This window comes from Parasteatoda tepidariorum, chromosome 9 (genome assembly GCF_982258835.1).
Source record: "Parasteatoda tepidariorum strain Cologne lab strain chromosome 9, Ptep-v5.0, whole genome shotgun sequence".
NCBI lineage: Eukaryota > Metazoa > Arthropoda > Arachnida > Araneae > Theridiidae > Parasteatoda > Parasteatoda tepidariorum.
The window spans coordinates 24,886,684-24,903,384 of record NC_141763.1 but is presented as its reverse complement, the minus strand read 5'-3'; the positions used below and the strand labels follow the sequence as shown (position 1 = coordinate 24,903,384).

Below are 16,701 nucleotides of genomic sequence, written 5' to 3'. Positions count from 1 at the left end.
TAAAAAAAGGAAAAGTCAAAACTGTTTTATTAAACAAAAAGATACATTGTTTATAAGATGGCTTTCTTGTACCACATGACAAGATGCTCTTCGTCTTGCATGACTACTTGATCTAGACCTAAGTAGACATATATTACATTAATCATGCTTTTAAAAATGTAAATTTCATGAAAAAAATTCAATTATAGAAAGGAGGAAATTAATGCACTCTACAAAATTTAAGATGATATTATTTTATATCATTTCATGTACTCAACAACTACTTTGATATTCCTAGTTATTTTAGATTTTTTCATGCATCAAATTTTAATGATTCAACAGGTAAACTTTATACTTATTAATTAGGTATAAAAGTATTGATTTTCCTAAATAAATCAGTAAAATAATTCAGCCCATGGGGTCCCCAACCCTACGCCCGCGGGCCCCATGGCGCCTGTCGATCGGTCTAGGTGCGCCCGCTGCTTGTGCCCAAAGATAAAGTATTTCATTTTTCCATTTTACCATTAAATGCTATGTAAATACATACTGAAGTACGCTGGCTCAGAAAAGGTAAAGTACTGGATAGATTTCTACATTTAATTGAAGAAATGAAAAATGATCTTACAGCCAAAAATCAAACATTATTAGAACTAAGAGATCCTCTTTGGCTAGCAGATTTGTCTTTCATAACGGACATAATGGAAAAACTAAATATAATTTAAACTTGGAGCTGCAGGGAAAGGACAAACATATAGCAAAAATGAAATTGCTTAAAGATCAATTTGAAAAGCGCTTTCAACAATTTAATATCATCGAGCCTTAGATAATCTTTTTTGTTAACTCTTTTACCAACCAAATAAACGTGACCGTAATAACAACAAACATTTCAGAATTTCTTCAAGTAAGGCGAGAAGAAGTGGAGATAGAAATTGTGGATCTTTATCCTCAAAACTATTATATCAGATGAGAAACTCTGGAATATAGTTGAAGGAATAAATGCCATTCTTAAAAAGAGCAGCACATAAAATAAGGTCGTTTCTTGGTTCCACATACTTGTGTGAATCATTGTTTTTGACAATGAATTTCATAAAATCAAAATATAGATCCCGACTTACAGATGAACACCTTGGCGATTGCTTGCGAGCAGTTCTCCCAATTATGAAGCGCTGGCCAGCGAAATGCGATGCCAAAGACCATATTGACTGTATTTTATATATAATTTTTATACTTCGTATGTTTTGAAAGCAATTTAGTAATAATTTAATTTACACAAGAATATTAATACTAATTATATTCATATGTTAAATTAATTTTTCTCAATTAAATTTTTTGTGCAATTTATGTCATGTGTATTATCACCTATGTCTATCAACTATAAATTTATCCTGAAAAAATAAATGGTGCCCGCCATTCAACCGATATTCTGGTATTTGCTCTTAGGTACAAAAAGGTTGGGGACCCCTGATTTAGCCAGTGTATTTTTTCTTTTTACCTTATTCGAAAACGCTCGAGCTGCAGAAGTTACCACTAATGCTAGCTCTTACACTGCGCATAAACAATAACTAAATTCTGTTTTTTTTTTAATTTATATATTTCTTTTTTTATTTTACTATATTTTGAATTACTTATATTAATGTAAGGAAGCAAATTTCTACAACATATACTTAAATATTCCTCGTTAGCAGCGATATTTATTTAATAATGATCAACTATGGGTCTTTAGCCCTGTAACGTATCAAGCTATATTAAGAAACAGTTCTTCGGTTTTATTTGAAAAACATTTATTTCACTCCACAACAAATAAAGTAACAAATATAAAGTACCCGTAACGGGATAATTAAATCTTATAAAACAAACTAGATAAACCCGTAACGGTGTATATGGAAACTCAAATTCCACAACAAAAATTCTCTGTTGTTCTGAAAAGGTCATCTAATTTGAGTATTGAGTATAGTTAAGTGCGGCGAGCTCTCTGCTAATTCGCGATCGCAACGAACTATAGGGGGCGTTGTTGTATGAGACGGATACCTGCGATTTCCATATGAACTGTGATTCAGTTATTCTAGAGACGTCTTTAATGTAGCACGTAGCATTGCAACGTTCCTTCTTTATTGTGGCTAATTAAATTTAAAAAAGAAAAATATTTGGTATTCTTTCTTATGCAAACAAAAACAAAATGGTATCTCTTTTTATTAGAGAAGGAATATCCAAAACACATCGGAAAAATATTTGTACATTAACAGAAAAAAATATGTATATTCTGATAAGAGTTAAAACCTAATGCCCGAGAAATATTTCTACTAAATTTAATGATATAACATGAAAGGCCCATTTAAACTTTACATTCTATAGTTTTAAGAATCATATTACTTCGAAAATTAAAATGAACAGAAAGTATACATAAACATTATAATTTTATGAAATTTAATTTTGTAAAAACAGGTTTTTGACAATAATTTTTATCAAAAAATTTCAAGTTTCAATAAAAAACATTATTTAGAAACTAAGAAACGTAAAATAAAGAATGCTGACGAAACAAAAACAAAAAAACAATTCTCTTTTGTCGCCATTTTTAGTGCTACGAAAATTCGTCTTTGGGATTTGCCAAAAACAAAACAAGATGCAATTTTATTTTTTCAGGAGGGAAATATTTTACCGAAAAAACGAAAATGTACCAATTTCCACAACATGAAACTTTTTCTTGGTAAACGTACATTTTGGAAATGTTATTTCATTTGGAATCTTATTTATCAGAGTTCATATGGCGATATGATTGTTTTGAATCTATGCTAAACTCTATATCGGCTCATTTTCCACCGAAATCCGACTGACTACTTTATTTTAAATAAAGTGTTTTATTTTATGATTTGTAGCAAAAAGTTTAAGTCTAGATTGACGGCACTTAAAAACCGCCAAATCTGTAGCGGCTGTGGCGTTAATACGTAAGTACCGAATTTTTATTCCATACTTTTCTGAATCATATTCCTTCAAACATTAGAATATACAAGAAGTATACATAAACACATAATGTTATACCATTTAATTTCTCAAAAAAAGTATTTTGACAACAATTTTTATCAAAAAATTATAAACTAAAAAACGGAAAATAAAGAATTCTTAGGACAAAAAACGATTTTAAGAATTCTTTACATTGAAATAAAAACTTTCATATTGTTTCCTTTTTTATTATTCTTATAGTTCTTAATCAGACGTAAAAAACCATTCTGTAGAGAACTATCATCAGATAAGAAAAAAAAAATATTTGCAAGCAAATTTTTTATTATAAAAATCATAACACTCACCAGTTTAATAAATCCGTAGAATTCCAAATGAAATGTTCTTCGCTTGAAAATTTTATTTTCAAATAATTGTATATGCATAGATTATCCCTTCATTACTTTTAGATAACATACCACACATCAAAATTTTATAAATGTATGATCTCGATATGAATTTGAATATGTAGCTTAAAAACAGAATAGCTGAATTCTAGTTGAAATTATTCCTTCAAAACAAAAATAATAATTACCAAGAAAACGATACAAATTTATTAACAATCAGCACAAATGAATCTATTTCGAGTAGTTCGGATGATTCTTTATTGTTGTTTTACGAATAATATAGATACAGAAATATATACTATTCTATAAAGAAGAACAATATTCTATAACTATATATTAAGCAGTTCTGTACATATTCTGAATTCTTATTTATTCATTGGAATGACGAAAGCAATGCTGATTTCACTTTAATTTGTAATGAATTAAAGACAGAAAAAATTATTTTACCGTAATACACACAATCTGTAACAGCAAGTGATCATGAAATTGGAAGTTATGTTGTTGGTAATAGAGAGGTAAAAATTATAGAGAAATTTTTCTTCAAATGCTTGGCGTGTTCTGCTTCAATGTTTGGCATGTTCTGGTTAGTTTTTTCAAGAAGTTCTACCTTTTCCTTAGGGAAATTTTGCTTCTTATTTGCTGCTAATGAAATGGCGTCCGCCATTGCCAATGGCTTTGTGGGAACTAATGTCCGATATTTTCAGTCTCCCGCTAGATGGCGTACTCGAGCGCTGCGATCGCGAATCGCTTATAGCTCTGAGTCTTCTAATTTTATCGTCTGCTTTTATTTTTTTAATTTATCTTTTTATGTGTTTATTTTATTTATGCTTTTGCCAGCTCGTTATTTTTTGATATTTTTTACCTTTATTCATGCTTTTGATAGCCAATTATTTTTTTAATATTTTTAGACTTTAAAGCCCCTAGTCGCTATGGAATCCAAACCCTGTAATAGCATTCTTCCGGACAACATTCGCGGAGCAGCATTTACAATAAGTTAACGAATTTAGATTCGGCCTAGAAACATATATATAAACATTAATTACTTGGCAACAATTAATTACTTATTAATTATTTAGATTCGGCCTAGAAACATATATATAAACATTAATTACTTGGTGTTACGTTTTGAAATAAGAATCGGATAGGTTTTGTATAATGGAGAGTTGGGTGAAAGCGTTTTTATTTGTCTCCAAATAACTTTTGACTTATACAATGGAACTCGAGTTTATGTTTTAGAAATATGTTGAAATTTTGTATTTTCTTTTAAGAATTTTTGTTTAATAAAATTTAGGAGTGGAAGAAATGTGTTACAATTCTTGCCGTACTCAACATTGTGGTGACCCGGAGTAGTGATAAAGGAATGGATGCAATATTAAGAAAACGCAGAGCTACTAGAGCTTCCTTTACCAAAACGTTTAATACTTTATTTGAAGAATTAAATAAAGAGTTACCAGATGATAAAGTATTAAAAACTAAAAGTGCCACGTTAGAACGACTATATGGAATATTAAATGAATTTGACTCAAGAGTACTGGAAGAAAAGTTTGATACTGAAGAAGAAATTGAAATAGAACATACAAGTACCGAAGAGTATAATGAAAAAATGGATCTCGCTCGTGTAGAAATTGCAGACTATTTCAATAAGAAAGTTGAACCATCCTTGGCTTCCTTTAGTTCGTCGCCAAAGCTAAGCAGACGAAAATTAAAGTTACCCAAGATTGAATTGAAACAATTCGGAGGTGACATTAAGGATTGGCTTACATTCTGGAATCAGTTTAAGCGTATCCACGATGACCTAGAAATGGAAAAAGAAGATAAATTCCATTATTTATATCAAGCAACCGTAGTTGGTTCCAGAGCTAGAGAAATCGTGGAGAGTTTCCTTATTGAATGCTTAAAAAATAGATTTGGTGGTGAAGAATTATTAATTGAATTTTATGTCAGAGAATTATTGAGTCTAGTTATTAAAAATGCCACAGAACAACCGAGAAGAATAAATGTAACTCATTTATACGATAAATTGGAATCGTACCTTCGTTCTTTAGAGTCAATAGGTATGACCAGTGACAAATACGCAGCAATGTTATTCCCTTTGGTTGAATCGTGCATTCCTGAAGAGATTTTAAGAGTTTGGTTAAGGAGTTATTCAACAACAAAGGTTCAAGAAAATACGTATTGTGAAAAATTGAAGCAACTGCTATTGTTTCTGAGAAACGAAGGGGAAGGAGAACAACGAATTTCTTTAGTGAGAACTGGATTCAAATTTATTGCTGCTGGTACTAAGAAAGAAAAGAAGACTGAAGCTGATATATTTATACCAACAGCAAATGAGTTATTTTCTGGAAGTAAAAGCTCGAGGACTGTGGTAGATAAAAGGTGTCTATTTTGCGACAAAAACCACGAGAGTAAAGATTGTTTTACGGCAGCCAAATTGGCTTAACATCAGAAGCAAGAACTAATTAAGAATAAGAAAGCTTGCTTTATATGTCTTAAGTTTGGACAAAAAGCAAAATATTGCAAATCAAGTGTTAAATGTCTAATTTGTGCTAAGAGACATTGGTCGATCATGTGTGCAGAATTATCGCCAAACAAGCACGAAGTAAAAGATGAAAAAGTAATTGATTCGAGTGAATGCCAAAATGTAATACTTGCGAATTCTTGCTGTTCTGGAGAGATATTCCTTCAAACTTTAATGGTAAATATTGAGAGTAAAGAAGGAAAACGTGCTATAAGAGCATTAATTGACACTGGCTCTCAACGCTCATATATTCTGAAGAGCACTGTTGAGGAACTGAAATTTCGCCGAATTGATACTCAAACATTGATTCATAGCTTATTTGGAGGGTCAAAATCAAGCAGCGAAATTAATAATCTTTTTCCTATTAAAGTTACCGATTTGAAAAATAGTTATAGTTGTAATATGCATGTTTTGGATCAACATAAAATTTGCAGTTTTGTTCCACGACTTCATGATGGACCTTGGATGCAGGAAATGGTACTGAAGGGCATCTCACTTAGTGATATTGGGAATCATCGACAGCCTATTGAGTTATTAATTGGAGCCGATGAAGCAGGAAAACTTTACACTGGGAAAGTGTGCAATTTGGCGTGTGGTTTAACTGCAGTAGAGACTTATTTAGGATGGGTCATTATGGGGAAAATGAAACCCTCAGTAATTGACGCCAATCTTTCGAATGTTTTGATTTCTCTATTAACTCAGACCACTGACATAGAAAACCTTTGGAAGCTTGAAGTAATAGGTATAACAGATGCATGTGAAATAAAAGATCAAAAGGAAATAGAGGACGCAGTTCAAGTGCACTTCGAAAGAACAGTTAAATTGAATTCTGAAGGACGGTATGAAATTTATTTGCCATGGATCAAAGAAGCCAACATCTTACCTGACAATAGAAAAGTAGCCGAAAAAAGATTACTATCAACTACAACAAAACTTAACGAAGCTAATATATTTTTTGACTACAATGCAATTTTTGAAAATTGGTATAAGGAAGGTGTTATAGAAGAAGTCCCTGAACAACTTAAAGGCAATAATGCACATTACCTTCCTCACCGAGCAGTTTTTAAAAACAGCTTGAAAACTCCGGTGAGACCCGTTTTTGATGCATCTGCCAAACAGAAAGGATCTTTTTCATTAAATGATTGCTTAGCCAAGGGGCCAAATTTGCTGGAACTGATACCCGTGATAATTCTAAAATTTAGAGAAAACAGCATCGGGGTAATTTCCGATATAAAAGGTGCCTTTCTTCAAATTTCAGTAAATGATAAAGATCGTGACTACTTACGTTTCTTGTGGTGGAAGGATGATAATAAAACAGAAATAAAACTTTTCAGACATTGTCGTGTAGTGTTCGGGGTAAACTGCAGTCCGTTTCTGCTTGGAGCAGTTATCAAATTTCATTTGAGACAGTTTGACTCTGAAATTGCCAAGAAGTTATTATATTCTTTTTATGTGGATAATTGTGTCACTTCTGTGAATACTGAAGAGGAATTGCGGAACTTCATCAATAAATCGACCGAAATAATGGGCAAAGGAAAATTTGACTTAAGATGCTGGGAGCATACGAAAATACATAATGATGAAGATTAAGAAAAAGAGGAAGTAACTAAAGTACTTGGATTACTGTGGAACAAACGAGAAGATTCCTTGTTTTGTGATGTACCAAAAATGAAGATGAAAGATATGCCAATCACACGGCGTACAGTGTTATCTGTCGCTCAAAGAATATTTGATCCAATTGGATTTAGTTGTCCAGTCACATTGATACCAAAATTGATTCTGCAAAGAAGTTGGCAAGAAAAACTAAGTTGGGATACCGAATTAACAGAAGATTTGAAAAAGGAATTCTTAGTTTGGCTTGAGGATTTACCTTTATTATCATCAGTAAGAATTCCTTGCCAAGCAACAGCAGTTAATAGAAGTTCCAGTAGTTTGCATGTTTTTGCTGACGCTTCAAAATATTCGTACGCAACTGCCATTTTTCTTAGAAATGAATCGCAAGATGAAATAAAATTGCAACTTTTACAGGCAAAGTCAAGAGTTTCTCCACTGCGAAAAATTACGATTCCAAGACTTGAATTATTAGCTTGTTATATTGGCGCTAAGTTATCTGAATTCGTCACGAAAAGTTTAACTCTGGAAATAAATGAAACATATTATTGGACGGATTCAACAACTGCCTTGTTCTGGATTAAGAAGAATGACCTACCCTGGGGAACATTCGTTTGTAACAGAGTGAAGAAAATACGTGAATGTAGTGATCCCAAGGATTGGAGACATGTTCCTGGTATTAGTAATCCTGCTGACTTGCCATCTAGGGGATGCACTGTTTCAAAGCTTCTGGAAACTAAATGGTGGGAGGGCCCACTTTGGTTGTCCAAGTCTAAAGAAGAGTGGCCTAATTTAACCCCAATAGAAAATGAAGAGGAAATATACTTAGAGCAGAGAAAAGCCGTTGTGGCAACTCTTTCCTGCGAGAACACTCAAAATTCATTGATGCTAGCATATTTTTCGAGTTACTTAAAAATTTTAAGAATGACGGCATGGATTCTAAGATTCCTCATAAGTGCTCAGAAAACAAAAACTGAACGAGAGATTGGCGAGCTGAAATTGTACGAATTGAATGAGGCTGAAGAGATATTAATGAAGCAGATTCAGCAAAAGTCATTTAATGACGAAGATATCTCAAGGTTAAAATCTTTATGCGTCTTTAAAGACGAAGAAGGTATCTTAAGAGTAAGCACCAAGTTAACTGAAAGAAAAGACCTTGAAAGCTTTATCAGTCCTATACTGCTGCCAAGCACACATAAACGTGTGGAATTAATGATTTTTTACATGCACAAAAGTATGTGCCATGCGGGGATTCAGATATTGATGTCTAAATTAAGAGAACGATTCTGGATTATAAGATCTCGTAAGTCGATTCGCAAAACTTTAGCTCGTTGCGTGAGATGTAAAAGACACCAAACTACGAGGATCGAATGCAATCCAGGAGTGTTACTTGAAAACAGAGTCAAAGATGCATTGGTGTTTGAAATAACAGGAATAGATTTGGCGGGACCTTTGTTGCTTAGAGAAAAATGCAAAGCATGACTAATTATATTTACATGTGCTGTCTACAGAGCCATCCATTTGGAATTGATAACTTCTCAATCAACACAAAGTTTTTTGCTTGGTTTACGACGATTTATAGCCAGACGAGGAAGACCGAAAGATATGTATAGCGATAATGGCACCAATTTTACAGGAGCTAACAACCTATTTAAATCGTTAGATTGGAAAATGATCGAAATTGAAGCATCTGTGAATAGGATTCAATGGAACTTTAATCCTCCTGCTTCCCCATGGTGGGGAGGATTTTGGGAAAGAATGGTGCAGATGGTTATAAAACTTCTTCGTAGGGCTTTAGGTCAATCAGCTTTAAATTATGAAGAAATGACGAGCGTCCTTTGTGATTGTGAGACAACAATAAATTCTAGACCTCTCACTTATGTCTGAGAACAAGGGGATGAACTCATTCCATTGACGCCAGCTATGTTCTTGAAAGAAATAGATGATTTCGGAGTGCCAGATTTAGATCAACTTGATCAAGTAAATTTGAATAAGAGATTAAGGTACCAGCAAAATTTGCGCAATGCTTTAAGAGAAAGATTTAGAAGTGAATACCTTGGGCAATTATTACAACGACCATCAAAGAGTAAACCGATTGAACCTTTGAAAGTAGGAGATATTGTTTTAATCGAAACTGACGGTAAAAAAAGAACTTTATGGCCAATGGCTAAAATAATAGATGTTTTTCCTGGTTAAGATGGGCAAGTACGAGTGGTTCGCCTTAAAACTTCATCCTGTGAACTCGTCAGGCCTGCGCAGAAGATTTTCCCACTCGAAATTTCCTCACCCACTGAACCTAATCTAATAAATAATGAAGCATGCAAGAATAAACCAGAGAAGGACTTGCAGGTAGTTGGAAAAACAGTAAGAACGAGAAGTGGAAGACTTATTAAAGTGCCAATTAAATTTTTGAGCTGAAAAACTTGGACTTTCGGAACAGTATTTAACATTATAATTTTCATTCATTTTACTCATAGAAATATAATTAGTTTTGATTAGTAAAGTAAACCTCCAATCAAAACGGTGGGAGGATTGTTACGTTTTGAAAAAAGAATCGGATAGGTTTCGGAGAGTTGGGTGAAAGCGTTTTTATTTGTCTCCAAATAACTTTTGACTTATACAATGGAACTCGAGTTTATGTTTTAGAAATATGTTGAAATTTTGTATTTTCTTTTAAGAATTTTTGTTTAATAAAATTTAGGAGTGGAAGAAATGTGTTACAATTCTTGCCGTACTCAACACTTGGCAAGTTCAGTTTTTTTTTCACAAAAGAGAAACATCAATACATGTTCAATAATCCAATTAATTATCAGTACAATTAGTTCATCAATACAATTAATTATTCCGTATATTATTTTTCTCACTCAATATTTTTGGATGTCTTAAGTGCGAGTTAACACGAAATGGCGGGTAATTTTTGGATATGCACGATCATATTGCCTTGACAAGAATACTTAACTACTATGCTTCAGTAATTGACGAGAGAACGAAGCGAGCATGGGTCGCGAAGCAACCCGAAAGAAACTACAATAGACCTGAAAACTTAAATTTTCAGTTAAGCAGCCGCCGGTAGATTTTAATAACTCATTTAATAGCCGCTTTTTGAAAACTTTTTTTTTGGTTTATCAAATTAGATGTTTTCTAAAAAATTTTCTATTAAAAATAATCTACGGCTTGAAGAAAAATATTCGAAAATAAAAATAATATAAATAGGCGACATCATTTAGTTTCAGATACTGACTTTAAAGAATATATAAAAATATTTGGGCTGGCAAATTACATTTTATGTATACATTAACACTTTGAAATCTGTGAATTGTTAAAGAATTCTTCTTCCACATAAATCTTTCCACCCCAAATTGATGGACAATTTAATGAAAACTTCTGCTTCCCAGAGTATTTTTTCTACATTGAGCTATTTTTATCATTAAGCGATTTTAAACAAAAAATTATGAGAAAAATGATCCGTAGTTTATTAAATTTAAATCTCCACTTCTTTGTTCTTGACCCCTCACTTGTTGACTGGTTATTTTCAGATCTAAATCTCCACTTATTTTTGCCAACCTGTCAATTGTCGAGTGGTTTTTTTTAGACTAACTACGAAATTTGTCAGGAGGTTGGTGAGCAATGGCAACGCCTCGTATAGGTAGTCCGATCAGACCACTCTGAAGGATATCAACTTACCGAACGAGTCATTTAATACAGAATATAGTTAAAATAAGAGAGTGGTAGTAAATATATGACTAAAAATTTATTTATTTATGAATATTACTGGTTTGCCTTATTGACTTGTCAACGACTACAGATTAAATTCTCAAATACATATATAAGATAAATTTCTATATATAAGATAAATTTCTATATATAAGATTAAAATACTTTTATAAAAGGTTTTGGGTACATGCGCACAACTGGTTCACTTTTTAAACATTCTGCGCGGACTACTTATAAAAGACCGTGTGGAGGTTTCTTGATGTAGGAGGTGATGGCAATAGCCGGCAGGGTTCGGTGGATTTCCATGATTTGCAGTTAGAATTTTTTTTTAATGTATCACTGCGTGTTTTAGATGGGAATGATTTAGATTATTGAACGTACACCGTAGAACAAAATTTTAATTAATCGATGATCATTAATCTGAGTCCTTTCCAAGTCGCAAATTTTCAGAAATGTTAAAATGCAAAAATCTTAGAAAATGTATTACCTTTTATACATCTGCTAATGCTGTGAGTAGCATTGCCTTTGTAACAAAACCAGAACAGTCCTGCTTCTGAATCATTAGTTACTTCATCGATTTGATACACATACATATTTCTGCTCTTAAACCTGAAATTTAAAAGAGAAAAATATAAATTAACTGAAAAATATGTTCTTTCAACTCAAGCCTTTGTTGTCAGGCCACTCTCAGATTTTAGAAAATTTCCTTTTTCTGTTATTTCATGGAAAGAGAATTTCTAAAGGTGTTGGCAAAAATAAGTTCTATATTTTTTGTAAAATAGCGCATAGTGGTGACGTAGCGTATAGTTAAAATAACAAACATATAAGTGGTATAACAAATAGCGTAGCGTATAGCGATATAGTAAAAATAAAAAGAATTTATTTTTTTGGCTGTTGATTTAATATAATTAGATTCATATTGCTGCCGACCAGATGTGTAGTAGTCAGAGAGCTGACCTCACATCAGCTAGGTCCTGGGTTCATACCACGGACAAGGCATGACTGTGGGAGACTAATATGATGCCGGTAAAAGAGTGGCCATGAAACTTGCCCTAAAGATATCCGTATGACGATTATCAGTCTGATGGGAATTGAAATAAAATTCATATTGCTTATGAAACGAATTCAAAGATAACTCCGGCAGTTTAAATCTAATATTTGTGATATTATCTATTTCACCCTATAAGTTTTGTGATTGGATAAAATTGATATTAGTCGTTATTTTTTATAACATAAAGAAGTGGTAAATAAGCTTTAAAATTTTTATCACATTTTAACTTATTATTAATGCCTAGTAACAAAAAGCGGTTTTTATATGAAAAGCACAGACATAAAAAATAGTAGCATTTATTTTGTTCTTTAAATTTCTTTCAATTTTGCTAAATATATCTTAGACCAGTAAGACCACTGCTTGTAAAAGATTTATTTGAAACTTATTGAACCTTCTCATTGTCTTTGAAAACAAAAGGCCACGATTTTTTGGAATCTTTTTTTTCATGAGCACGCATTAAGCAACAAATCGCTCCTGGGTTACAATCTACTAAAAAAAACACGCTTTTTGGACTAAGAACAGGTGTAAATAGAAAAATACGCATTCTTTCAGCAGCAATACTTGCACAACTCATAATTCAACTTGAAGGTAATCTTCGTTTAAGCAAACGAAAGCATTTCTTATGCATTTTGCTTAGCAATGAAAACCCTCTAATCGCAAAAGTTGAGTTTTTGAGTTGTGCCACTATCATCATTTCGCCCATGAGCGAAATGATTAGAATTTTTTGTACATAAGCTGTAGCGGTTCTGTTATCTTTTCCTGCCTGGTACGCATGCTGTACTAGTTATTACCATAAGAAATGTTCTGAAATTATTTGTCTTACGTGAATTTGTAGTCTTTAGATGCTGCCAGCTCCATTACATCATATGCTGTGCAGTTTACGGGTGCCAGTAATGAGATGGTGTGAATCACATCTTTCCTGTCTCCCATATAAAGAGAATATTGAATGCGCATCATTTGACCATCATAGTAGCTCATTTCGGAAGTAAAACTATCTAGAATAATAATTCAAAATATAAGAAAACCATAACGAATCAAAAACTGTACCTACAATATACAGCGACTATGGAGAAAACTTGGAGAGGTGGTTGAGCGTACTGAAATATGTATTTTAGTATAAAAATAGAGGGTCTAAAGTGACCTGTAAAGGTGTGAACACAAAACGTAACAGTGGAGGAAAATTTTGTTTGTTTACAAAATTAACGCTAAGTGCTTATTTGCAGCGATACAGTATTCGCAATGAATGTTCAAAATGCGTTGTAGAAGGGATGGGTAGGAATCGTTAAAACATCAGAACCCTGTTCGTTTCTGCCTACTGCACAACCAGGTAATCACATCTGTAGTTCGCATTACTGTCAGTTGTCGCAATTTTGAATTGAGAATACTGTATTGCTGCAAAGAAGCACTTTTGATATTGTAAATTGATGCATTTTCCCTTCCGTTATCAATTCAATACTTTACTTTAATCTCTATATTCCTAAACAAAAATGCAGGTCTTAAAACTCTCATCCACTCCGCCAAGTTGGCCCCATAATTGTAGAATCAACCGTCATAAATAAAGTCTGATTTTCAAATTCTCCCTATTTCACAAAACTGTCGCTGCAGCAGCTGTTTTGGGTGTTCAATTTTTTTTTAAAAAAAAATTGCTTTCGTGCGTAAAAACTTCTAGACTAAGAAATTCAAAATTAAGAAATCCAAAATTTAAACAAATACCGGTTTTGAAATGTGCTCGTTTCTCTCCAACCTAGCCTTGTTACGTAACAGAACCGGTTGAACTGGCTTTAAATAACAAGATTTAGGCAAATTTTTGTAGAGAAAACAAAACAGTTAATAGGCTCCTTCAATCATCTTAAAAAAAAGAGTATTTTTCTGAATCAGACTTTAACTATAATCACACAGTATATAAAATATTTTATGTACAGTAAACGTTATCCAGATACGTAATTTAAAAACAATTATTAATGATTAATAAAAATTAATTATATAGCTTTGCGGTTTGAAAACTATGACGACGCAGTTTTTAAGATTGCCTAAATGTATTCAAGCAGTATTAAAATCGAAGCGTAAAACGCAGTGAATAAGCTGGGAAAAGTTTCCAACTAAAATGAATATATATATTTACTAAAATGGTTACAAAACTCTACGAATTCTTTTTCTAGAAACTTAACTTTAAGTTTCGTTTATTTAAAATGGTCATCAAATAAGTTTTTAAACATCTACTAAATTTTTTAAATATTATTTTCCTTGTCCAATTTATTTATTTTAAGGAATTGCAACTGTGCCTTTTATGAAAAATGTGTATTTTACTACTTATATTCATATATGGCAACGTTACTTTTAAAAAGTAACGGGTAAAAGTGCAAGTATTTTTAAAAAAAGTAACGAGTAAAAAGTAAAAGTACAAGTACTAAACAAAAAAATTAACGATTTAAAAGAATATTTCTAGGAAGTTGAAAATACAAAGTAACCTAAAATTTTATTGAATAATATTCTTATGTTCTTTAATGTTTTTGCAAAATTGTTGTTATTTATTTAATTATTTTTAATTTTGAAAGTTATGGACATTAATTTATTTTTAAATTCGGAAGAATATTATAATATAATTTTACAATATAATAGTATAATATAATTTTAAAATCAAACGTAATTTTAATATCAAACTATTTATGGATTTGCACGAAAAAGAAATTTTATCTATTGATTTTAACTTTTAGTTTATTATTTTCATTTATTTAAATTACCATTGATTTAAAATTGTTTTACTCTATAGAAACGCGTTTTAAAAGCACAAACATAAACGAAATAATCACGGGGTTTTTAAAAATTTATATTTGCTAATTCAAAATAAATATTTGTTAATTTATTTAAATAAAAAAAAAGATAAAAGTGGTAGAAATCATATTATTGCGGAATAAAATCTAATTCGAATGTTACAAAGCTACTTCAATAGTGAACATTTAAAATACCCAGAAGCCAAACCAGAAGTCAAAATGATCTGTTTACATATAAAAAGGAGCTTTAGATTTGTGTTAATTTTAGAACTATAAATTTTTTTTTACAATTTTATTTTTATTTTCGGAAACTTTATTTTATAAATAAATTAACTTGCTCGACAAATTTGATAAACATTATAACTTATGTTAGAAAATAAATTTTAAAAAAATGCATTCATATACAAACCCCTATAAATCCAATAAACAACAAATTATATTTTGTTTTTAAATATAAATTTTTTTTATTTTAAAATATTTCATAATGGCAATTTTTGGATTTGTCATAACGATGTGCAATATTAAATCCACTCATAATCAAAAATTATGAGCAAAAGTTTTATTTTAAAATTTTATGATATGAATAACTAATACGTTTACGTAATAGTATATATGTTACGTTTAATATAATTCAAAAAAAATATTTTGTTTCAAAATAAAAATAATTATAATATTTTAGATGTCATCCTTTATCACACGCAATTTTCAGAAGATGAATAATGACTGTTCTGGACACACAATTCTGGAGAACACTCCACTCACAATGATAGTTGCAGTCAAAAAAAGATCAAAAGAGCCGTCTTTTCCCTTTCAGGAATGACAATTTTAAAAGGTCAAGGTATTTAAACACGAAGTTAGCTGTGAATGCATATATATTGCACATTATTTTTATAAATTAAAAAAACCTAAGCATTTTTTTAATTTAATTTTTTTTACTTATTAAAATTTAGATTACTTATTTTCGAATTTTTGATTACGAATAATTACAATTTCCACTTGTCATTCTAAATTCTACAATACGTAACTTAATCATACTTGATCAGAAAAAGCGATTGAATATTAAAAAAAAACTTTATTTTTTTTCTGAAATTTTGATGAATTTATCAAATTTTTAATTTGCTATATATGGTAAATATTTTATGAACATAGAAGTAGATAAATAGAAATAATTTAGAATCTAGTAGTCAAATTATAAGAAATTTAAAATTATTACATAATTATAAGAGATTTAAACTTATTACATAAAGTAGGACAAAATTATTCTTTAGATTACCATATCCTTCCCTTTTTGGATTTAAAGAGCAATTGATTTTGGAAATGTCTGAGAGGCTTTTAGCATTTAGAATGGGCAGGACTAAATAACTTGCGAGAAGGTCATGTGACATTTTAAGTTGCTGCATTAGGTAGTGGATAGTTGCATTGATATTCCAGTCTATTGCATTTTCTTGACCACTTGAAATAAGAGCCTGAAACAGGAAATTAATTCATTATATATGAAGTGCACTATTTTATACACGGTGAATCAAAAATGTGAAATATATTTAATATCCTTATCTATAAATTCAGATTTTTAAGAAAATTCTCGAAAATTTTCCAAAAACTATTCACTGATTTTCGAAGAGGTAATTCAATCCCATACAATGATGGCTCATCTTTATAAGAAAAGTACCTTTTTTGGGAATTGAAAAAAAAAAGAAAATTATAAATTTCACTTCT

General features: G+C 31.1%; 1 protein-coding gene across 1 annotated transcript in view; it reads right to left on the bottom strand.

Annotated features, from left to right (window-relative positions):
- Positions 1-16,701, bottom strand: part of LOC122272138 (uncharacterized protein CG3556-like) — a 36,188-nt gene continuing 19,487 nt past the window's right edge. Inside the window, exons 8-11 of the mRNA XM_043055314.3 lie at positions 16,259-16,451; positions 13,038-13,209; positions 11,651-11,772; positions 1-118 (exon numbers count right to left, since the gene is read on the bottom strand). Of these exons, the coding sequence (XP_042911248.2) occupies positions 51-118; positions 11,651-11,772; positions 13,038-13,209; positions 16,259-16,451 (555 nt within the window). The 3' untranslated portion in view covers positions 1-50. The remainder of the gene's footprint in view (positions 119-11,650; positions 11,773-13,037; positions 13,210-16,258; positions 16,452-16,701) is intronic.